This window comes from Diabrotica virgifera, chromosome 1, assembly GCF_917563875.1.
Source record: "Diabrotica virgifera virgifera chromosome 1, PGI_DIABVI_V3a".
NCBI classification, from domain to species: domain Eukaryota; kingdom Metazoa; phylum Arthropoda; class Insecta; order Coleoptera; family Chrysomelidae; genus Diabrotica; species Diabrotica virgifera.
Genome location: NC_065443.1, coordinates 95968220 through 95993522, shown reverse-complemented (window position 1 = coordinate 95993522; position 25303 = coordinate 95968220). Strand labels below are relative to the sequence as shown.

Below are 25303 nucleotides of genomic sequence, written 5' to 3'. Positions count from 1 at the left end.
ATTTTTTTACATAAAATTCAAATGTGATATTCTTTATTAATTATTCGATATAAAGTTTATTTTTGTGTTCAATCTGCAAACCTTAAAAAAATCATGTGATTGAGTTTTTTATTTTACAAAAATTAATATCTCATTCTCAATATTAAAAGTTTATTTGTTGCGTTTATGCGTCCTATGACTAACTTGACATCTGTCATTTAATTTTAACCTATATCAGACCTGTCAAAAACACGTTCTTTTAGTTCTGCCTGCTGTCAAAGTAAATAAATAAAGTTTTTTTCTGATAATATATAATCAAAATGGTAAGATTTTTTATAATATGGCTTTATTATTATTAATAACAACATTTTTAGCCCAAACATAAAATTGATAAACAAAAAGCTGTTACTTTCCAACTGGTACACAGAAGTCAGCAAGATCCTTTGATAGCAGATGAGGATGCACCCCAAAGGGTACTTTTGCCAATTAAAGGCAAGCAGAGAAATACTGAAGATTTGTTTAAAAATAAACAAAAAGCAGAGTCAATTATAGATGAAGGGGATGATGATGAAGACTTTAGTGATGATATGGAAGAGTCAGAAGGCGAAGATCAAGAAAAAGTGAAGGAATTGAAGGTAAAGTTCAAATTACCAACAACAGTGTTTCCATCCGAGGTCGAGGAGGAGGTTGGAATGCTAGGAAAGGCAGCTCCTGTATCAGGTAAATACTGTCTAACTAATATTAATAATACTGTATGAGATTTTTCCTGGGAGATCCATTCAGACAGGTTCCGGCGCCACTTGTTTAACTCTTTTTGAAGTAAGTAGTGTCAATACACACTAGCCCAGAGGACCGATAGTATAACATACCCTTCTAAACATGATGAAGGCTCGTAGCATTTTTAGAAATAAAATGTTGGTGTTCATGCTGAAATTCAAACTTGTATGCTCTACTCACTCTACTGTTTAACCGTAACTAAGTTGTCTAAGTCTCACTTGTTATACTGAAGTTGTGAGTTTCATTTTAATTCATTCTGCTTTGTGCCAAAAATGATGTAAAATATTAAATTTTCTACTTCATCCATTTTTGGTATCTAATAAACTGATATAGTTGGTTCGCTAAACTCGGACAAAATTGGCTAGTGATTTTAGTAAGTAATTTTGCCAATTTGGTAAAATTGGCAAAAAATAATTACTAAATAGTTAATAATTACTAAATACTTAGTTAGTAATTTTGCCAATTTTGGCAAACTTGGCCAAAAACAAAAAAATAACCAACAAAAATCACTAGCCAGTTGTGTCTGAGTTTAACGAACCGACTATACAAGTATTCTTAAAGAGTTGTTACAAATAATAACCTTTGCTGCTGCTACTACTAATACTCTGGGCTAATTAGCAAAATTCATGGAAAAGTTATTTACCAGCAATTTTATTGCTGGAATCGAATTATAAGATCCTATATATTAATAATATAGGTATGCAAAGTCCGCAGATAGTGTGCTACTTTTTTTATAAACAAAATGGCGTCGACAAATCGTATTTTTTTCAATTATTGCTCTATAACTTCGAAGATTTTAACTTTACAACAAAAACACCCAAATAAAAATTCACCGCAATTAAATTCTTCATAGAGATATGTTTCTCACGATTTGCTCCGACGAAAATTTTCCTCGGAAAATGCGGGTTTTCCTAACAAAAACTCTAATTTTCAAATAAAGTTTTAGGTAAGTAATTATTAATCAATAATTAAATAGCTTAGTGACATCAAATCTTTCTTGGTATAGATTGTAATTCCAGAAGCCGGTGAAAATTAAACGAATATTTTAGCAACAATTCAATTGATAATTAACAATTTATGATCGCAATAATAACCAAAATAATCATGAGACATTGATCAAACTTTTCAAGATTATAAAGTTGAGATGCTTATTTAATATTTTATCGACAAAATATAAATTTTTCTTTTTTTTGCATAATCTTTAAATTTTGAAAAAAAAATAGTTATAATACGCTGGTCTAATTAGTAAAGTACAAAGAAAGGTTATTTACCAGCAATTTTATTGCTGGAATCAAATTATAAGATCCTATTTATTATTAATATAGGTATGCAAAGTCCGCAGATAGTGTGCTACTTTTTTTATAAACAAAATGGCGCCGACAAATCGTACTTTTTCCAATTATTGCTCTGTAACTTCGAAGATTTTAACTTTACACCAAAGACATCACCCCAATTTAATTCTACATAGAGGCATGTTTTTCCCGATTTACTCCGACGAAAATTTTCCTCGGAAAATGTGGGTTTTCCCAACAAAATCTCGAATTCTCAAATAATTTTTTTGGGCCAGTAATTATTTATCCATAATTATATAGCTTGGTGAAATAAAAGCTTTCTTGGTGTAGATTATAAATTCAGAAGCCGGTGAAAATGAAACGAATATTTTAGCAACAATGCAATTGTTAATTAACAATTTAAAGTCGCAATAACAACAAAAATAATCAGGAAACTTTCGAAACATCTGAGGAAACTTGGGAGATTTCACTAGAAACTTTGCTCTCTAACGATGTTATTGACGAAATTAAAGCAGCATGCTTGTCTTCAAACACGTAAGTTTCTGGATCATGACCCTCTTCTTTTAGTGCGTTCTTCAGACGTTCAACTAGATCAGCCTTTTTGCCAGTAGAACTCAGGTCCCTTTCTTCCAATTCAAGTCTCAGGTCTGCAATTGTTAGCTTACACAAGGAAGGCATGATCACACACTTTATTTATTACGATTTATATTTAGTTATTATTAAAGATTCCACACTGTATTAAACCGAGCTTATATTACTTATTTATTTTTTTATCCACTTCTGATACCAGTGTGATGTAATTGTCTTTTTACGTGGTTGACTCTACTATTTTATTATTTATGTTTTTAGGCACTAAGTTTAATTTAATTGACTTTATTTATTATTAATAACTTACACTTAAAGAAATAAAGAACACTGAATTTATATCCTTTAATAACATTAATTTACAAACTTAACATTAAAATACTGCATTATTTTTATTCGTTACAAAATAACCACGGCTTTATTAAAGATTACACTAAAACAACAATTTATCTAAATGTCTAATATGTACAATTTACATTTACATTTATTTCGCGTCCGAACATCGAAAATGTTACTCGACCGACGACTACAAATTTATAACTAACTCTAATTTCAAAAAATGTCTCTTTATATAGTTATAAAAATTAATCTACTGATTTCCAGAAAAAATCGATAGAAATGTATTATTTACAAAGCAATAAAAAAAAGGTGTATTCGGTGATCTTCTAGATATGCTGATAAGTAACAGCTGTCCCGCCGACGAACAGGGTTTCAGACACTTCGGCGCCAGAGAGTTCTGGCGTTGACAGGACCGGCCTGGGACCGTGACATTGCCCCCTCCTCAAAAGATGGTTCCTCCTGGAACCTTGTCGGGACTGGAACTGGATGCTGGTATCTGCAACTGGACCCTCTTTTACAACTCCCAGTTGTATAAAAGTGACAGGGGACGGTCTTCTCTCCGCACCAGTAACTATGCGGATTGCAACAGACTAACACCTGGACCTCGGTGTCTTGGAAAATTTCTTCTACCATATTTCGGATAACTCTCCAGTCTAATTGGCTGCATTCTAACTTTGGCATGGCTAACTTTTGCACGTCGGACTCCAACACGTGCTCTCTCAATTGAATTAATGCATCCCATACATCTTGGTAGGTAGGTTGGTCATGGACAGTGTCTTTCGTTACCAGATAGAATAGGTAACGTGATGCATCTTGGAGTTTCAATGCTTTGCCAGGAGCTGGCAGTTGGCATTGAAGTTCTGCAACTCGACCAAACTTCCTTCGGAAGGCGGATGCCAACCCTCGTGCGTCTTTGATACTGGCCGGGATGGTATGGGCCAGCGAATAGTCATCGGGAAGTGCGAGTAGATCTCGCTTTTCTTCATTGGTAACACCATGTCTCGCTTTCCCGGTACCTCCATAGGCCCCCATGAACTCCTCAAACGTGAGGTCAGGCATCTCTCGAACTTGGTTTACTTCCACTTCTTCATCTACGTCGTGGTCTCCCTCGTACGGCGCCAACCGGTTATGGTGGACTATCATCGGCTTTCCCCTAGGAATCTTGCTTATTCGGTAGATAACGTCATTAATTTTCTTGACAATGAGGTGCGGACCTTCCCAGAACTGCTGCAACTTGGGAGAACAACCTGTTCGCTTCTTTGGATTATAAAGCCAGACTTTGTCGTTCTCCTTGAAACATCCCCTCTCGGCTTGGGTATCGTATCGTTTCTTCATTCGGTCGCTAGCGATCTGAAGATTAGAACGGACCAACTCATGTATATCGTCCATTCTTCTTCGTAATTCATTCACGTAATCCTCACCAGCAACATCTTCTCCAGGTCGACATCCAAACTCTAGATCACAGGGTAGACGCATCTCACGTCCAAATAGGACTTTTGCTGGTGTTTGGCCAGTTGATTCATTAACAGCAGATCTATAGGGCATTGCGAAGAATGGAAGGTACTGGTCCCAGTCTCGTTGATGATTGGACACCATCTTTGTCAAATACTTGCCGACTGTCCTATTCATACGCTCCACCATTCCATCCGATTGCGGGTGATAGGCCGTGGTTCTTGTCTTCTTCATGCCTAGTTTATCACAGATTCCTTGAAATAGATCGCTCTCAAAGTTTCTTCCTTGGTCACTATGGATCTCCAGAGGTACTCCGAATCGGCTGATACAGTCTTTGATTAGCACATCTGCAATAGTGGCGGCCTTCTGGTCTGGAATTGCGTAGATCTCAACCCATTTCGTGAAGTAATCCATTACCACCAACATGTATTTGCATCCATTGTCACTTTCTGGAAATGGCCCGGCAATATCCAAAGCTATTCTTTCAAACGGACTTCCAACATTGTACTGTCTCATAGGAGCCTTTCTTTTCCGGTAGGGTCCGTTACTTGTAGCACAGGTAGTACATTTCTTACACCAGTCCTTCACATCGTCAGAACTATTCATCCAATAAAATCGTTCCCGAATTCTCTGAAGGGTCTTCTTTACACCAAAATGCCCTCCTGATGGACTGTCGTGTAACTGACGGAGTACTTCGGCTACTCTGCTCTTTGGAATCACCATCTGTGTTCTCCTCACTGAACCATCATCATTTTCTATTACTCGTTTAAGCAAGCTGTCTTCCAAGATAAATGAGTCCCACTGGGCCCAATACGTCTTAACTACTGAGCTTAGGCTTGATATTTCTTGCCAAGATGGTCGACGATTTTCTTCTTTCCATTTTCGAATCTTCTGTAAAACTGGATCTTTTTCTTGTTCTCCCTTGATCTTGGTAGGCGTCCACTCGTCGTTGACCATTGTTGTTCTTAGTACTGCTGCTTCTTTTGACTCTGTTTTGTTGCAATGGGAACATTGTGCTGGACACGGTCTTCTAGATAGAGAATCAGCGTTCCTGTGGCTAACTCCGGCCCGATGCTCGATCTTGAAATCATATTCTTGAAGTCGTTCAATCCATCTGGCTATCTGACCCTCTGGATTCTTAAACTGCATTAACCATTTAAGGGCGGCATGGTCGGTTCGGATTAGAAACTTCCTTCCGTAGAGGTATTGATAGAAGTGTTCCGCTGATTTTACTACTGCTAGAAGTTCTCTTCTCGTGACGCAATAATTTCGTTCAGGTTTTGAAAGCACTTTACTAAAATATCCAAGGACTCGTTCCTGTCCTCCTTGGATCTGCGACAGCACTCCTCCAATTCCCACATTGCTTGCATCCGTATCTAAGATGAACTCTCCTTGTGGCAGTGGATATCCTAATATTGGCGCTGTAATTAAATGCCTCTTCAAAGTTTCAAAGGCCGTTTGGCAGTCTCCATCCCAGCAATAATCTCTTGCTTCCTCTGTAAGTCGCGTTAATGGCTTAGCGATATCTGCAAACTTCTTAATGAACCTCCGGTAGTAAGTACATAGTCCCAGAAAACTTCTCACTTGATGTTTATCAGTTGGCTCAGGCCATTCCTTAATGGAATCGATTTTTCCTTTGTCCACGGCCACTCCTTCTTTGCTGACTATATGGCCTAAATAATTGACTTTACTTTGAAATAGCTGGCATTTCTTGGGATTTAACATTAACTGGGCAGCTTTAAGTCGATTAAAAACGTCTTCTAAATTCTTCAGGTGGTCTTCAAACGTCTTCCCCAAAACGATTATGTCGTCTAAATACACCAGGCATGTTTTCCAAGATAACCCTCTCAACACATTTTCCATCAGCCTCTCAAATGTCGCAGGAGCATTACAGAGTCCAAACGGCATAACGTTGAATTCCCATAATCCAGATCCTGTCGTAAAGGCCGTCTTCTCTTTGTCCACTGGATCCATTTCTACCTGCCAATATCCAGACTTCAAGTCCAACGTAGAAAACAATTTACTTCCAGCTAATGTGTCCAACGTGTCGTCGATCCGAGGCAGAGGATAACTATCTTTCTTGGTAACATTGTTCAACAAACGGTAGTCCACACAGAACCTCGTAGTTCCATCTTTCTTCTTGACCAGGACCACCGGAGAGACCCATGGGCTCGTAGAAGGTTCTATCACCCCGTCTTTCCTCATTTCTTGAACAATCCTTTCAGCTTCCTCTCTCTTCGCCTGTGGTAATCGTCGAGCGGTTTGACGAATTGGCCTAGCGGTACCAGTGTCAATTTTATGTTTGACAACTGTCGTTCTTCCTGTCTTTCCTCCTTTCGGTACGAATATGTCACGATATTGCCGAAGAAATTCCCTTAATTTCCTTTTCTCCACTTGATTTAGAGATTGGCCTGCAACTGCAACCATTTGGTCGAACTTGTCGTTGGAATTATCTGATGTTGTTGTCTGACGGATTATGGACGTCACGGGTACACAAGTTCCTACTTTTGTCTCCTTCTTGATGGTCACCGGGTAGTCATTGACATTAATCAATCTCACGGGAATTTCTTTAGCAGAAGTAACCAATTCCTTTCCAATTATGATTCCTCGGCCAACCTCCTCGTCGTGGTTCCATGGCTCCATCATAACAGGTGTTCCTTCTTCTACAATTCCCTGTAGCCGCGCTACGATGATCGTTTCACTCCTCGCAGGCACAACTGTATCTTCTTTAATGACTGCTAGCACAGTGCTGTCATCATGTGGATGAAGAAATACCTCCTCGTTGCCAACTTTGATTACCCTGTTCTTAAAATCCAATTGAAATCCATGCAAATTCATTACGTCCATTCCTAATATAACATCTTCTTCGATGTCTGCAACTATGACAGTATGGACGAACTTTTCTGCTCCAATCCCTAATTGTATCTGGATTTCTCCGTGGATGTTGGCATTTTCGCCTGTGGCAGTCCGCAGTCGCAACCTCGTTGGTAAGAGTTTCTTACGGCTGTTTAAAACTGACGGTCGCATAATGGTCCTGGTCGCTCCGGTATCCACCAACAATGTATACTTTTTACCATTTATTTCTCCATCCACATATACACTATCTTCACGACATTTCAAAGAAGCTATTAGTATGAGAGGGTCTTTGGAAAAGTTGCGGGTCGAAGCTGCCCCCCTAAGGCCGACCCGTTCTAGTTTTCCTGCTGGTGAGTCTCTTGATTGTTATTGTACCTAGGGTACTTACACGAACTCCGTACGTGTCCCATTTCACCACAGTTCCAGCACCTTATGGTCTTCGTTTTCCTGGATGCAATGTCTTTCATCATATTAACAAGCTGGTCAAGTTTGTCCTCATCCTGTTCCTCTTTCACAGTCCTCACTTTACTGTACCCACCAGAGGCCTGGGTAGCTGATTCGTATTCGAGAGCGGCAGATAAGACATCGACCAGCGTCTTGTGACGAGCTAATCGCAGTGTTCTTTGCATTTCATGATCACGAAGGCCATCAATAAATGTTTGAACAGCCAACTTTTCCATCATGTCTTCGGGAGCTGTTGGATATGCATATCGTACCAACCTGGCAATATCGACCTCGTATTCTTGAAGAGCTTCATCTTTCTTTTGTCTTCGATTTTTAAACTGCGACTGATAGACATGCTCTAAATGTTCGTGCCCGTATCGCATATTCAGTCTCTTTTTCAGCTGCTCGAAGTCATCTGTCTCCTCTACGGCTATGGTCTGGAGGACATCCAAAGCGTCGCCTCGAAGAGCAATAGTGAGGTTTACAGCTTTTTCTTTTTCGGACCATCCGTTCGCTCTGGCCGCCGATTCGAACTGTTTCATGTAGTTGTTCCATGATGACTTTCCGTCGAAATTTGGCACCTTAACACGAGCATGACCTACACTCCCTTCAACTATCGACCGTGGCTCCAATTTGTATTTGGTTTCATCATTTTTAATGTCTGTTAAGATGGGTTCCATACTTTTGTCTACTTTTTCCGTTTCCTCCATTTTCTTTTCTATTTCCTTGATCTTTTCTTCAAAAGTAGATTTTATGGACGATATCTTGTCGTCAAAATCCGAAGTGACTTTAGAGATCTCGTTAGTCATTTTGCTGTCAAGGGATGAAATATCACCCGAAACTTTCGAAATTCCACTAGAAACTTTGTTCTCTAACGATATAATGTCTGTCGAAACTTTCAAAACATCCGAGGAAACTTGGGAGATTTCACTAGAAACTTTTTTTTCTAACGATGTAATGTCTGTCGAAACTTTAGAAACATCGGAGGAAACTTTCGAAACATCCGAGGAAACTTGGGAGATTTCACTAGAAACTTTGCTCTCTAACGATGTTATTGACGAAATTAAAGCAGCATGCTTGTCTTCAAACACGTAAGTTTCTGGATCATGACCCTCTTCTTTTAGTGCGTTCTTCAGACGTTCAACTAGATCAGCCTTTTTGCCAGTAGAACTCAGGTCCCTTTCTTCCAATTCAAGTCTCAGGTCTGCAATTGTTAGCTTACACAAGGAAGGCATGATCACACACTTTATTTATTACGATTTATATTTAGTTATTATTAAAGATTCCACACTGTATTAAACCGAGCTTATATTACTTATTTATTTTTTTATCCACTTCTGATACCAGTGTGATGTAATTGTCTTTTTACGTGGTTGACTCTACTATTTTATTATTTATGTTTTTAGGCACTAAGTTTAATTTAATTGACTTTATTTATTTTTAATAACTTACACTTAAAGAAATAAAGAACACTGAATTTATATCCTTTAATAACACTAATTTACAAACTTAACATTAAAATACTGCATTATTTTTATTCGTTACAAAATAACCACGGCTTTATTAAACATTACACTAAAACAACAATTTATCTAAATGTCTAATATGTACAATTTACATTTACATTTATTTCGCGTCCGAACATCGAAAATGTTACTCGACCGACGACTACAAATTTATAACTAACTCTAATTTCAAAAAAATGTCTCTTTATATAGTTATAAAAATTAATCTACTGATTTCCAGAAAAAATCGAAAGAAATGTATTATTTACAAAGCAATAAAAAAAAGGTGTATTCGGTGATCTTCTAGATATGCCGATAAGTAACAGCTGTCCCGCCGACGAACAGGGTTTCAGACACTTCGGCGCCAGAGAGTTCTGGCGTTGACAGGACCGGCCTGGGACCGTGACATTATAATAAAATAAAAACTTTCTGAGAAACGTTAATTTGTTTATAACTATTTTTTTTAAACATTTAAAGATTATGCAAAAAACTAAAAAAATTATATTTTGTCGACAAAATATTAAATAGGCATCTCATCTTTATAAGATTTCAAAGTTTGATCAGTGTATCATAATTATTTTGGTTATTATTGCGACCGTAAATTATTAATTTACAATTGAATTGTTGCTAAAATATTCGTTTAATTTGCACCAGCTTCTGGAACTATAATCTAAACCAAAAAGGGTTTTAAGTCACCAAATTATTTATTTATCGGTAGATAATTACTTATCTAAAACTTTATTTGAAAATTAAAGATTTTGTTGGGAAAACCCGCATTTTCCGAGGAAAATTTTCGTCGGAGCAGATCGGGAAAAACACGTCTCTATGCAGAATTTAATCACGGTGAATTTTTATTGGAGTGTTTTTGTTGTAAAGGTAAAATTTTCGGAGTTATAGAGCAATAATTGAAAAAACACGATTTTCGGGCGCCATTTTGTTTATAAAAAAAGTAGCACACTATCTGAGGACTTTGCATACCTATATTATTAATATATAGGATCTTATATTTCGATTCCAGCAATAAAATTGCTGGTAAATAACTTTTCCATGAATTTTGCTAATTAGCCCGATTAGCTCTCCGATAATCAGCCCAGACTATAATACATGTCAGTGTTCTCCTTTGTTTTCCATTATGAGATATCTACACCATTGATTGTATTTCTCCGAAAACCTTAAACCCCAGTAAGGAGTTTTCGTAACTACATTTCTTAGCAATCTTTGAGTGTCACAGAAATGTAAGTGGTCTTACATTTCTGTGATACTATGTTTTGACTGATGATATTGAGTTACATTTTTGTGGCATAAATTTTATTGCACTGAATGGTGGTTGCAGGTAGCAACAATGGATTTAATAATTTGTTTCGTATATTTGACAGCATGGTCTGTTGCATTTCCAGCTCTGTTACAACTGTGAAGGCATAAAAAAGTGAATAAGTTGATAATTTTATCGGCTTAGGGACACAAAATTGTATCTCAGAAATGACTACTCTTCAGCAGAGCTTATCACAGCAATCAGGTATGCAAAGCGATTGACACAATTAAAATTAATGTTTGAAAATGTTTTCAAAGTTGATGTTTATTTAAAAAAAATAAATAAAAAACTGTTTATTGGTTCTATCAATATCTAAAGTTGATTACATACTTTTATTTTGTGATTTTAAATAAAGTTTTAAAATGAATTATGATTATTACTTTTATTATTATTATTAGAAAATTGGGTAACCCTCAGTTGTAAAATTAGATTATAATACTATAGGGGAGAGTTGGACAAAACGGGATACCATTCTTGTTTATTTTTATTACGGAAAAAATGTTAAAGAAATCATATTATTATTTTTTATATGTATAACATTTATTGAAGCACACAAAAAACATATTTTTAATGACTGGAAAATAGTAAAAAAATATTTATTAAAGTCCTACACATCCCGTTTTAGCATACCACGGTTGGATAAAACGGGATAGGTTCACAATATTTAATTTTTTGCATAAAATTATCTAAAAAGTATAATTAAGTAGACATAAGACTGCAAAGCAAAATTTACCTTTGAAAAAACAATATCTTCAGTAGTCAGAGACTTAAAAATAGGCCTTTTTTATGTTTTATTGCAAAATGGGAAATAAGACCTTTTATTTAGGACTAGGTACGTATATCAGAACAAAAGTCACATAAAAATATGTTGTTCTTTTCTGCAGATATGAGAACACACTTTATCACTATTTAAAAAATTAATAGGACAACAAATAAATATGTGGATAAAACGGGACATAAGAAACTGTATCCCATTTTATCCAACTTATAAGTGTCCCGTTTTGTCCAACTCAGACATTTTTCAAAACAAAAATGGCTCCTGCCTAAACGTGTAAGTAAAATTAGATAGACTACGCATGAGAATTTTCGTTAACGAGTGCTAAATTAAGTGTAATAGTCACCGGAATTATATGTTTACATATGTAGACAATATAATGTAGAAAACAACGCACTTAAAAGTACAAAGTACCAAAAAAATGGAGTCAAACAATTCTAAATACACCAACTTTTCATCAAATAGTGGCATCGAGGTAAAACGAACTGAGAATGTTAAAATGACAACTGAGAACAAGTTTTCGTCGTTGTCCGATTGATAGCAGCACTAGTTGGGTCTCTATGCTAGGTATCCCGTTTTATCCAACTCTCCCCTAGTAACTATAGCAACAAAGAATTACAAATAAATTACTGATCCCAACAGTAAGTCTCTATAATAATAGACGTTTCATTTAGGGACACAAAAATGTATCTCCACCACTTTTTATCTAAATGTTATTTTGAGAACACAATTTATTCATTGTTGGGTATGATTGTACCTATTACCTATAGTAAACATTTCTAAGATTAATAATTCGGAACAAAAAATTTAAGAATAAACTACAGATCATTACCAAATGCAAATCACTTTTTTAAAAACCTTAAATAAGCTCTGCTGAAAAGTAGTAATTTCTGAGATGCAATTTTGTGTCCCTAAGCCGACGAATTGCCACCTTGTCTGGTTGTTCCATAGGTCCTCTTCTATGTTTCTTTCTCTTATCTCTCTGTTTATTCCTTCACTACAACTTTTCTTGGTCTACCTCGTTTTCTCTTTTCTTTCGATTGTCATTTTAGTACAGTAGACTCCCTCTATAACGAGAGCTGAAATAGCAGACTAATGACCTCTTTATAAGCGGATCTCGTTATATCAGACAACAATAATATTGTGCATACCACCACCACTGAAATGTTTTGATGCCTCTTACGTAGTATATTAGTTGTCGATGGTCAACCTCAACAATGAAATTTGGCGATCCTAAATTGTAAATTTTCTACAATATTCAATATCTGTCGCTAGATAAACAAGAAGGAAGAGGTTTATTACAGGTGGTGGAATTTATTACAGCACTGGTATCAATAAGCACACAGATGTTGGGCATTCCTGTATACAGTTATGGTATTTATTTATGGCCATCACCACGCCAAAAACAGGTAAAGAAACATATTCTTCGATTTCATTTTTCCTCGTTATAACCAAATATGTCTTGTTAAAGATTATAGAGGTGTTACAGTTCAATAGGAATTTCATGGGACATCAAGTGTACCTTGTTATAAGCGGAACCTCGTAATACCTGCGTTCGTTATAGAGAGAGTCTACTGTATTTCCTTTGGTATGCCTTGTTCATCCATTTTTTGTATATGTCCTAACCAGATAAGTTGTTTTTTGATAAGTCATCTATAATTGTTTAATTGATTCCCATTATTTCTCTAATGCGTTTGTTGGTAATCCTTTCTCTTCTAGATATGAGAAAGCCCGATGACTAGAGCAGATGGTACAGTAGATAAAGGGCTGATCAGATGCTCCAACTCCTTAAATTCTATAGTATACCGTATACCCTTATTGTATTGGTTTTTAAAAAACACTGATTTTCTGCTAAAATGTTGCCAGCAGTATAACACATATTTTATCATTCATTTTACTCACATGCTGCATGCTGCAATTCCACTTGCCTTCTGGCCTGTTTGATAATGAAATTGATCAATACGACTTTTAAATCAATGTTATTTGTTGTTAATGTAGGAAACAAAGGTTTAACCTTGCAAAATGGACACAAGTCCGGTTTTATTTTTTTTCTGGTATATCAAGGGGTGCTTATTATAAAACTAACTTTTTCTGAAAAAATTTCTCCCCGGAACTCCCCTTTTCACCCCTTTAAAGGGGGTAATTTGTGGTTTTTGCAGAAGGTAACCCTTCATGTACCTTTTACAAAAAATTTCTTTTATAGAAATATGAAGAGGACTATATTTTCTACGATTTATTTCCTGACAGTATCTGTCTATCATCCACCGTTTAGCGGGGGTGGCGCCCCAAATAATTTGACAAGGTTTTAAAAAAGATGTTTTAAAAAAATATATATTTTTCCCTAATTGTAACTGAAATTAAGAAGAACTACTGCGGAGTTTATTCACAAATAATTTACTGATTTTTTGGTATAGGTTTCACTTAAGGGTAATTGCCCTTTTTTTAATTACAGGGTGTTACATTTTAAAAAAACCCCTTTTTATACCATCTGAACCGTTTATGCTAGAGTAAAAAGACTTTCAGCGATTACCCATGTACTGGTGCTATTTACAAATTTGTATAATGCACCCCCCATTTTTCCCCGGAGCCACCCAAAAAAAAGAAGAATTAATAAATAAAGTGATTTTCTTGGAATCTTTCACACACAATGCCGTTTATTAATATGTTTCATATATCATTTTTTGCACGTTATTATTACCCATGCATGGACACCAAAAGCGATTTCCTAGTGCAACCCCTGTAGCCAAAAAAAATAAAAAAATGGGGGATTGAATTTTTTTTTTGTTTTTTGCTTTTTGATCCATATGAGCATATGCTTCATCAATAGTGCTTTTCAAAAATATATATGGTTATTGCAACATTCCTGCGGAAACTACCCCTATCCTTGAAAATATACTGCAGAAACTACCCATATCCCTTGGCGAGCATGTTTTTACGATTTTCTCATTACCTATGCATTCTTTTTAAACAAAACTTATACAAGGTTAAAGACTACTACTTACTCTAAAAATTAGGTCCTATTCATCTTTTTCGTATAAGCAACCGTTACGGCACAGTAGCGCCGTAAACCTCATATATGCTTTGGCGGGCTCCAGTTTTTGTTTTTTTTTTTCGTCATCTGTTCGTTTTATGGATAAAGTACTTATGTAAAATAAAACAACACAGTATAACCTACAAATTATGACTCATGCACATTTTACAATCTTTGCGCCCCAAAGCCACAGTGGTGGCCCAAAATCAATTTTTGCATATTTTCGCCTCGTACACGCATTTTATTGCATTATTGCTACCTTAATAGCACAATATTCACCCTTAAGTGGTAGCTGAGCAGTGGCGGATCCAGGGAGGGGTAATGGGAGCGATTGTCCCCCCTCTTAAACCAAGTGATATTATATTTAAAGATTATAAAAATATTCATTTATTTTTATAGAAATAGGTACTTATATTATTATTTTTATAAGAATGGCGTACTTTTTTGCTTTAGCAACAGTGGCGGACCCAGCATCGTTAGGAGGGGGGTGCCAATTGGCTAAATTTCTATAAGAATAAATGAATACTTTTATAATCTTTAAATATAATATCACTTGGTTAAGAGGGGGGGGGCAATCGCCCCATCAACTCTCCCTGAATCCGCCACTGCTCAGCGACCACTTAAGGGTGAATATTGTGCTATTAAAGTAGCATTAATGCAATAAAATGCGTGTAGGAGGCGAAAATATGCAAAAATTTATGTTGGGCCACCACTGTGGCTTTGGGACGCAAAGAACGTAAAATGTGCATAGGTCATAATTTGTAGGTTACACTGTGTTGTTTTATTTTACATAAGTACTTTATCAATAAAACGAACAGATGACGAAAAAAAAAACAAAAACTGGAGCCCGCCAAAGCATATATGAGGTTTACGGCGCCACTGTGCCGTAACGGTTGCTTATACGAAAAAAATGAATAGGACTTAATTTTTAGAGTAAGTAGTGGTCTTTAACCTTGTATAAGTTTTGTTTAAAAATAGTGCATAGGTAATGAGAAAACCTTAAAAATTTGCTCGCCAAGGGATAGGGATGGTTTCTGCAGTATATTTTCAAGGATAGGGCTGGTTTCCGCAGTGATGTTGCAATAACCATATATATTTTTAAAAAGCACTATTGATGAAGCATATGGCCATATGGATCAAAAAGCAAAAAACAAAAAAAAATTTCAACCCCCATTTTATTAATTTTTTTTGGCACAGGGGTTGCACTAGGAAATCGCTTTTGGTGTCCATGCATGGGTAATAATAACATGCACAAAATGATATATAAAGTGTATTAATAAAGTGCATTGTGTGTGAAGGATTCCAAGAAAATCACTTTATTTAATAATTTTTCCTTTTTTTTGGGTGGTTCCGGGGAAAAATGGGGATGCATTATACAAATTTGTAAATAGCACCAGTACGTGGGTAATCGCTGAAAGTCTTTTTACTCTAGCATAAATGGTTCAGATGGTATAAAAAGGGGTTTTTTAAAATGTAACACCCTGTATTTAAAAATAGGGCAATTACCCTTAAGTGAAACCTATACCAAAAAATCAGTCACTTATTTGTGAATAATTGCCGCAGGATTTCTTCTTAATTTCCGTTACAGTTAGGGAAAAATATATATTTTTTAAAAACATCTTTTTTAAAAACTTGTCAATTTTGGGGCGCCACCCCCGCTAAACGGTGGATGATAGACATATGCTGTCGGGAAATAAATCGTAGAAAATATAGTGCTCTTCATATTTCTATAAAAAAATTTTTTGTAGAAGGTACAGGAAGGGCTACGTTCCGCAAAAACCACAAATTACCCCCTTTAAAGGGGTGAAAAGGGGGGTTCCGGGGCGAATTTTTTTCAGAAAAAGTTAGTCTTATAATAAGCACCCCTTGATATAACAGAAAAAAAAATAAAACCGGACTTGTGTCCATTTTGCAAGGTTCAACCTCTGTTTCCTACACTATGTATGTATTTGTAATTCTTTCATTATTACAGTATTTTTCTTTTTCTCTTTTTCACATAGTAATTTTTTCCAATTTTTGTTTTTTCATTCACATATTCTTTTTTTTTCATTTTCGTTTATTATTTATTACTTCTATCTTTTGTTTGTATTAGTTATTTTTTTTCGGATTTCTATTTCATTCCCAATATTTGCCACATTTGAAGTGTGGGTCTACTGTAGAATGTTGCTCATACCATGGACCTCACATGACACAAATAATTTAATACTAGAAGAACTTAACATAGAATGTAGACTCATCATAACTATTAACCAAAATATACAGAGATATTTTGGACATATAACTAGAAGAACCAGGGCTGGATTTACATGTTGAACCCGACTAGGCATTAATATTTCTGGCGCACACGCCTTGATCTACCCCCTCCCAGAGCCGGATTTAAGGCAGTGGGGGCCCCTGGGCAGAAATAGTGTGGGGGCCCCTGGCCAGGATTGGTGTGGGGCCCTACCTCCTACCATTAAACAAATTTTTGTTATGACTATGATATGGTTAAAGTCCGGGTACTTTTCGAGATTTTTTAACTGAAAATTCCTTGATTATGTCGGGCATGTCTAGTTGCTTTAAGGCAATGTGTTCAATGCTCATTATAAAGAGATGGTTCAAACGCTCTTGGCCTATCATAGACCGAAGTCAATTTTTAATTAACTTAAATTTTTAGAATGATCTCTCTCCACTGCAGTTAGTTACCATCAGAACTAAATATAAACGAAGTGTCACTACAACGTTTGGAACCGCATCATTCATATTTTTTTTAACCGTAGGTAAATTTGAAGTTCTTGAATTTCCTCTTTAAATGAATTGAAAAATTCTACAAATTGTACTAGTTCGACACCTAGTTTTTTATCTAAATCATTGCTATAATTGTCGGTAAGCTTCAGTGAGTGAGCTTCAATTTCATTGGGAGTTTAATTTTCCAAATAATGTAAAAATCCAAAATTGGGATGAATGGATTCATGTGCCGAAAGCCTATGACTTGAAGAGGAAATGAAGTGATCTATAATAGCTATAAAATTTTGAGTCCTAAATTTCTCTGATGTTGTCATTTCAGTCTCTGAAATATTCCTTAAAAGAATATCAATTTTTTAATTGATTTAAGTGCCGCCACTTTTGAATTAAGGTCAATATTTGGATCTTGGAGAATATGACTTGTGGTGTTTGTCCTCTCTAAGATTTCATTCCAAAATATTGCAAATATCCCTGTTTTCAGTTAACACACTCGATTATACAAACCATTTGTATCGCTACGAGTTTCAAATTGTTGCCCATCGTCTTTTGAAATTTTGGATAATACTCCTTTAATCTGATTATAACCTTTAACTAGTTCTTTTGCAGCATCATTTCTAGACGACCATCTAGTAGTATTTACTCTTTTTTAGGAAGACGTTAGAAGTTGTTCTCGCTTAAAGACGTTTTTAAACATTCGATTAACAAGTTGTATCTATATGTAGAGGAAGTGAAAAATACATAGGGTTCATACAGTCCTTAAAAAAATCAAAGAATTCTATGGCAGCAGGACAACACTGAGCTGCAACTTTAGCAACTAAATTTAGAAAGTGGGCGACACATGGAATCTACAACGCTAAGATATTGTGTTATCTAAATTTTAGCTGAACACCATTGTATTTTCCACTCATAACTGACGCATTGTCGTAGGACTGTCCCCTGCAGCTTTTCAAATCGATATCATCTTTTTGCAAGAATGTCTTAAATATATCTTCTGCTTTATGGCCGTAAATTGCCAAAAATACATTTTTAATAGGAGAGAAACCTTCCATATAACGAAATATTACAATTAATTGATTGACAAAAATTATTCTATGTGAATAATGTGCTGATTTTTTTAAGTTTGGGTCTTTGTGGGGGCCCCCAAAATGTGGGGGCCCGGGCAGCTGGCCAGCCTACCCTCCCTTAAATCCGGCCCTGCCCCCTCCGACAAACCCCCTCATACCCAACCAACTTTTGGCTTTCACTGCTGATTATTTTAATAAAATAACTTATAGGTACCCTAATTAGTGTTCTTTTGCACTAGGTATTAACAATATTCTATGGTTATAAAAGAGCAGTGTGCTAAGGATTGAAAATAATAAATACAAAATTACTGTAATTAATGTTTTCTAAGGTTTTAATAATAACAGTTAATAGTGATCATATAACTTAAAATAATACACAGAGAGTGCTTACAGTTTTCTTAAAAAACACATAAATACTATGGCTACCTTAAAATGTTTAAGAAAAATACTGGATCCTTTGTAAAAGGTATATTTAAAAGACCCCAATAAGGGTTACATCACATTAACAAAACGTTTTCTGATTAACAAATAATCAATCATCAGTGTTAAAAGTCAATAGCATGCATGCGTGAGCCACCAAAATGTTATGGGTAAAAACCCTTTAAATGTTACAAGATCTTAAATGGTACTACATATTGTTAATAATAATATTGGATGTTGCAAATATTCCTGGATATTACTGCGTGTACTCGGAGCTAGGCAGTGCGAACAAAATCCGCCTGTTCTGCCCTCTAACAAATTTGGCGCTCTAGGCCAGTGCCTTGTCAGCCTAGTGGTAAATCCGGCCCTAAGAAGAACAAAAGGTATGGAACAAATGATAGTTGAAGGCAATGTAGCAGGTAAAAGATCCAGAGGAAGATCTGCAGTATGATGATCAGACCAAATAAAGGACATGACTGGTTCCTCATTCTCTGAAGCAAAACAACACATCCAGCAGAATGATATTGGATAGAAATAATCAACAAAAACTACATGAAGTCACTACATCCTTATAGTATAGTAATATATTCTCCGTAAAGGAGAAAATGATCTGCAATCCTTAATTTCATTCCTTTAAACTTCTAGATGTAGGAACATTTCCAAGGAACTGAATGTTGACTCAGACCACTACATGGTGGTTACAAAGATTAGACAAAAAATAGATATAAAAAGGAAAACTGAATAAAGTCAATTAAATGGAATGCTGTTGAATTAAATAATGTTAATATGAAAAAAGTAAACACAGAGCAGATGAAGAAATATTAGAAAATACCCCTAATGACCAAATCAATATAGAGAAAACCTGGTATAAATTAGAGAATGCCCTACAACTATGCCAGGATGTCAGCCAGTAGGAAGACTAAGGAAAAGGTGGATAGACGAAGTGAGAACTAATGCTAAAGAAATATTGAGGATGGATAGCTGAAGGAGAGCAGCCAAAGAAAGGGGTGCTTGGAGGAGGATGCAGGGGATGACTAGGGCCTGACTGTAGCGCCATTGGAGATAGGGCGAATGGCATAGACAATTTTGCTTGTTTATAATAAAACAGTCTAATAATTTTAATAAATATTTTTTTGAGAAGTTAGTTACATTTTGGCAGACTAGATGTGGCTGGAAATGACTATACAACCAAGTACACATGCTCTTAGATAATTATTAATAATGAAATAAAACATAAAACTTCCCTGTCAAACAATCATTATTTATCAAAAATGAATAACCATTTCCTTAAGTGAATTTTGTTTGAAAACGAAACATTTTGTAATGTCAAAAATGAATAACCATTTTAGAAAACTTTTAGAGTGAAAACTTAGTCTCATTTTGTAATGTCTTTTAAAAATAAATAAATAATATTTAAAAAATGGAAAACATTTGGTTGATAATTATTTAAATCGGAAATCAGATCTTTAACCCAGGTAGTGCCGAAGTTTTTTTTCTTGAATATTTGAAATATTTGTTTTTAGGTTTATTATTGCTTGCAAAGTAAAGTTTGGAAGCGATTTTGCTAAAAATGGTTATTCATTTTAGATTTACATGTTTACTCTGATTGGAGTACGAAGGGAACCATTCTCGTTGGAACTTTACCGCACTGAGCAGATGGGACGTGAATTATAAATTGTAAAATTCCCTCATCTTCTTTAAGTCCACTTTACATCAACAATAAATTGGACAAGAAATTGACCAAGTTATTCAAGGCCAAATTTGACGTGTAAAAGCACACTTTGACATCTAAGTTTGTTCGTTATAAACTTCACGTGAAGAAATTGACGAAAAAGAAAATTGTTCTATTTTTTCATTTATTTGGCGTGAATTCAGTGTCACCAACCTGTGTCCATTTGGCGGGAAGTGGAAGTAGAGCTGTAGAGCTTTTTGTTTATTATTATTTGTTGAGGTTGAGTCTTTCATGTTCATGACAACCTAAAAATTTTGATTGGAAAATGCATATAAGATAAGGGGGTGGGAAAATGGAAATTAGTGGCTTTTTTGCAGTTCTGTCTGTTAGTTTTGCTCTGGCTGGGTCTCTTTTGTTTAAACAATTATGTAAGTATTATAAAAACGTTTTCAATTTTCTGTATTCTTTAGGAAACGAATTATTTATGCATAGTATTACCTGTAAATAGTAGTACCTATTTCCTATTTCTTTTGATTTTTAATTGTAAAGAATAGAAAAATTACCATTCATTTTAATTTTTTAGAATCAGCTGAAAGTGGTCTACAAAAAAACCAGGAAGGAAACGTATTATAGCCTTGTTGTGGCTATGAAAGGCAAAAGAAAGATACCTATAAAAAGTGTATTGACTAGTTGGCAGAAACTCCACATTGTCGATGCATAATAAGATATTACTTTATAAACAAATATCAAGACCTAGGAATGGAACCTGGATAATATAGTCATCAAGAAGATAGCAGGAGGTCATGAGCAACAACAACTTCATAAGTATGAGAATATTGAGGAAATCCAGCTCCTCGATATCTACTACTGGACAAACTAGAAGATTGAAGAGGACAAAGCCTTTTGAACTAGTTTGAGTGATAGGTGATAGTGAAAAGCAGAGCGTAGTGCTTGTGTGCCTGTGTATGTTAGAATAGTGCACAATCTTGTTAGATTAGATAAGAGACGCTATAGGGTAAGCTCTTCATTTTAAGGAACAGTAGTAATTTAGGTTAAATTAAAATTGCTCATTGGTCAGTTATGACCAGATTGTAATTCTCTGATGTTTGGCAAAAAGGGCTGAAGTCAGAATTGCACATCAATAATGTTTTGATGATTTCTGGACCATAAAAAAAGTGTTGCAGACTTAAACTGTATGTACCAATAAAAAGAGCCGATTTTTCTGGTCCAGAAATCATCAAAACATTATCGATGTGCAATTCTGACTTAAGCCCTTTTTCCCAAACATCAGAGAATTGCAATGTACAATTCAATACAAATGAATCATCATCGTAGTGATGATTATGGAAAATATATATATATATATATATATATATATATATATATATATATAGAAATATATATATTTTGTGCAATAAAAATGTTTATATTTATCAAGGATGTATTATTTGGTATGGCCACATATACTTCTGGTATATCGTCGGTGATGTGACAATACCTCCTATCTGCTTTTTCATGAATTTTGTAGGAGACGAAAAACCATTTTTAGGGTCATCTGTTTTCACATGTAAATTTTGACATGTTTTGTAGTAAATAGATAATTGAATTTACTACAAAACATGTCAAAAAATATCATATGAAAACAGGAGGTGACTGTAAAAAAAGTTTTTAGTCTCTCTTACAAAATGGTTAACAGTTAATAGAGAGACAGATAATCGAGGTTCCACTGTATAGTGAAATTTGGACACCCGACACCCCATACAAATTTTATGGGGGTTTTGTTCGTTTAAACCCCCCCCCCCAAACTTTTGTGTAAGTTACAATTGAATTATTATTGTGGTACTATTAAACACAATGTTTTTAAAACTTTTTTGCCTCTTAGTACTTTTTTGAAGTCAGTTTTTATCGTGATATTTTGAATATTTGTCAAATCCACCACATATTTGTATATGGTTAAGTACGATTGTAGAGACTAATAATATGAAAATTTATTTATGATTTACATTTTTAGGTATATTTTGAACCATTTTAAAAAGAAGCCATATCTTGATAAAAAGAGCTTTATCGAAAAAATAGAAAGAGGTAAAAAAGTTTTAAAAACACAGTGTTTAACTAATGGTACCGCAGAAATAATTTAATTGGAACGTACCCAAAAGTTTGGGGGGGTTAAAGGGAACAAAACCCCCATAAAATTTTTATGGGGTGCACAAATTTCACTATAATTTTTCTTTAAGATGTTACTGCAATAATATTGCTTCATGTCCATTTTCAATAAAAAATCTTTAATAGTTTTCGATATATTCGAAAAAATCGAATTTTCATTTTGTATCTTCAAAGGGCTGTAACTTTTTTTGTGTGCATATTTGTACTAAGGTAAGTTAGGTTCATTCAAATTATTTTTGGTCCCAGAATATGTGATTTAATTTACGACCAATCTTTTCGGGACACCCTGTATAATAAATGGGATTAGCTGGCTTAAAAATTCATAATCTACGTTCTGTAGAAAATATACAGTTTTTGGTTTCTTTTTAACTAGATCTTAATATCTAACCAAGCATTTTAAGACCTTTTTATTATTTTTTCGATGATATATTCATGTTTTTAGTTTGTTCAAAATATTCTAGATGATTGTACACTATAATAGATAGCCAACTAAATAAACACAAAAATTTTATTTTTGTTACAGCCTGTATATAAGTTTACCTATATATACAGTGCATTACACACCACCTTAAAAATTGGGCATTTTTGATGTCTCGAATTTCCTAAACCTGTTGTCCCATCTAAGTGATTTTTTTATAATAATATAGCCTGAGGCTATAGGTTACTGCCTTATGCTTGTCATGCACGGGGAGCTATACTGTAATATATATTATATCACGTCGCTCTCTATAGTAATGAGTGAGCCTGCACATACGGAACCATTAGTTCCCTGTCTGCAGGCTCACTCATTACTATAGAGAGCGATATGATATAATATACATATATTACAGTATAGCTACCAGTGCATGACAAGCTTAAGGATGTAACCTATAGCCTAGGCTATATTATAAAAAAATCACTCAGATGAGACAACAGGTTTAGAAAATTCGAGACATCAAAAATGCCCTATTTTTAAGGTGGTGCGTTAATTTCTTGGAGAAGTGTATTGTAATTTAATGTAAATAATGTAATATCCAATAATTGTAATTTAATATAAGATGTAATATAAGTTCCTTAAAAATATATTTTTTATTTCCCACCATACATTCTCCACAGGTCTAAATATCGATGCTAGACGTCCACCAGAGGTCCTCTCAGGACGTTAGATGGACGTTCGGCAGCAAGACATTGGTCCAAACTGGGACATCCTATGAAGGTCCAATTGACATTCACTGAACGTCCCCTCGGACGTTAGGTGGACGTCCATTGGACGTTTGGCAACGTGGCATTTGGACCAAAATAGGACGTCCTGTTAAGGTCCAATTTACGTCCCCTAGGACGTCCGATTAAGGTCCAATGTATGTCCCTTCGGACCTTAAGTGGACGTCCAACAGACATTCGGTAGCGCGATATTTGGACCAAAATAGGGCGTTCCTTGGACGAAAACGGACCTCCCTAAAGTCTGTGAAGGACATCCTTGTGCTATTAGGGATGTAGGTATATAGTATCTTTATTCTATTATATTCTACTCTATTTCAAACCTATTCTATATAAGTATCTACACATTACACCTATTATCATCATCATTCTCTTTGCCTTATCCCTATGCAGTGTCGGCTTCCCTAATTGCATTTCTCCACACAATTCTATCTTGAGTCATATCAATGTTAATCCCCTTTACCAACATGTCCTGCCTTATCGTCTTCTTTGGTCTTCCTCTCCTACTCCTTCCAGGAATCTGCACTTCAGCTATTCTTCGTATTGGGTGATTAACGTCTCGATGTTGAACATGACCAAACCATCTTAACCTATGCTCTCTCATTTTGGCATCAATTGGTGCCACACCTAGACTTCCCCTAATATACTCATATCTAATTTTATCCTTCTTTGTCACTCCACTCATCCATCTAAGCATTCTCATTTCCACCACATGCATTCGTTGTTCCGCTTTCTTTTTCACTGCCCAACATTCAGTTCCGCGCATCATAGCCGGTCTTGTGGCTGTTTTATAGAATTTTCCCTTCAGCTTCATTGGAATTTTTCTGTCACAACACACCACTCGCTTCTTTCCACTTCATCCATCCAGCCCTAATTCTACTGCATGCATCTCCATCTATTTCTCCATTACTCTGTAATACCGATCCTAGGTACTTAAAACTATTGCTTTTCACAATCATTTCACCTATTATATTATATTTTACTTTATTCTATACTATATATCTATTCTAATCTATCTATATATTTCATTTAATCTGTTACATTCTACTCTATTCTGTTTTAAATCAAATACTTTATTAGTAAGTATCTACATATATATTACATCTATTCTATTATATTCTACTCTATTCTATTTCAGTTTATTTTATACTATATATCTATTCTAATCTATCTCTCTATTTTATTTATTTTATTAATCTGTTCTATTCTATTCTGTTTCAAATCAAACACTTTACTCAAACAAAGAAACAAACGACATTCAAAAGCTTCTAATAAAAAAATCATTGCATTGGTACTACTGAAAATATTGACATTTTTACAACATTTATTCCAAGTTCCTTCAATTTTTTTGAGGACAAGAAAATTTTGCTTTCAAGAAATTCACGAATTTATTGGCGTCAAGTTAATAACGAACAAACTTGGATGTCAAATTGTGCTTTGAGAACACGTCAAATTTGGCCTTGAATAACTTGGTCAATTTATTGTTCAATTTATTGTTGATGTAAAGTGCACTTTAGTCTCATCATCCGTTAAGGCTTGCAAATTTTAGAAGCCTCGGAGGTGTAATCAGAGAAGGTTCCCATTGTTTTCAATCTGGTGGGATGTAGAGTAATATTTTTAGTATTGTTTTATGTGCTATTAGATTGAAAACTTAAGTCTTTTTTTAATAATTATTTACACCATAATATAATGTATTATTAACAAATAAGAAAATTA

General features: G+C 35.0%; 1 protein-coding gene across 1 annotated transcript in view; it reads left to right on the top strand.

Moving 5' to 3' along the window:
• The first annotated feature begins 45 nt into the window (after window positions 1–45).
• LOC126879514 (protein LTV1 homolog) overlaps window positions 46–25303 on the top strand; it is a 64282-nt gene continuing 39024 nt past the window's right edge. Inside the window, exons 1-2 of the mRNA XM_050642587.1 lie at window positions 46–302; window positions 354–699. Coding sequence (XP_050498544.1) covers window positions 300–302; window positions 354–699 — 349 coding nt within the window. The 5' untranslated portion in view covers window positions 46–299. The remainder of the gene's footprint in view (window positions 303–353; window positions 700–25303) is intronic.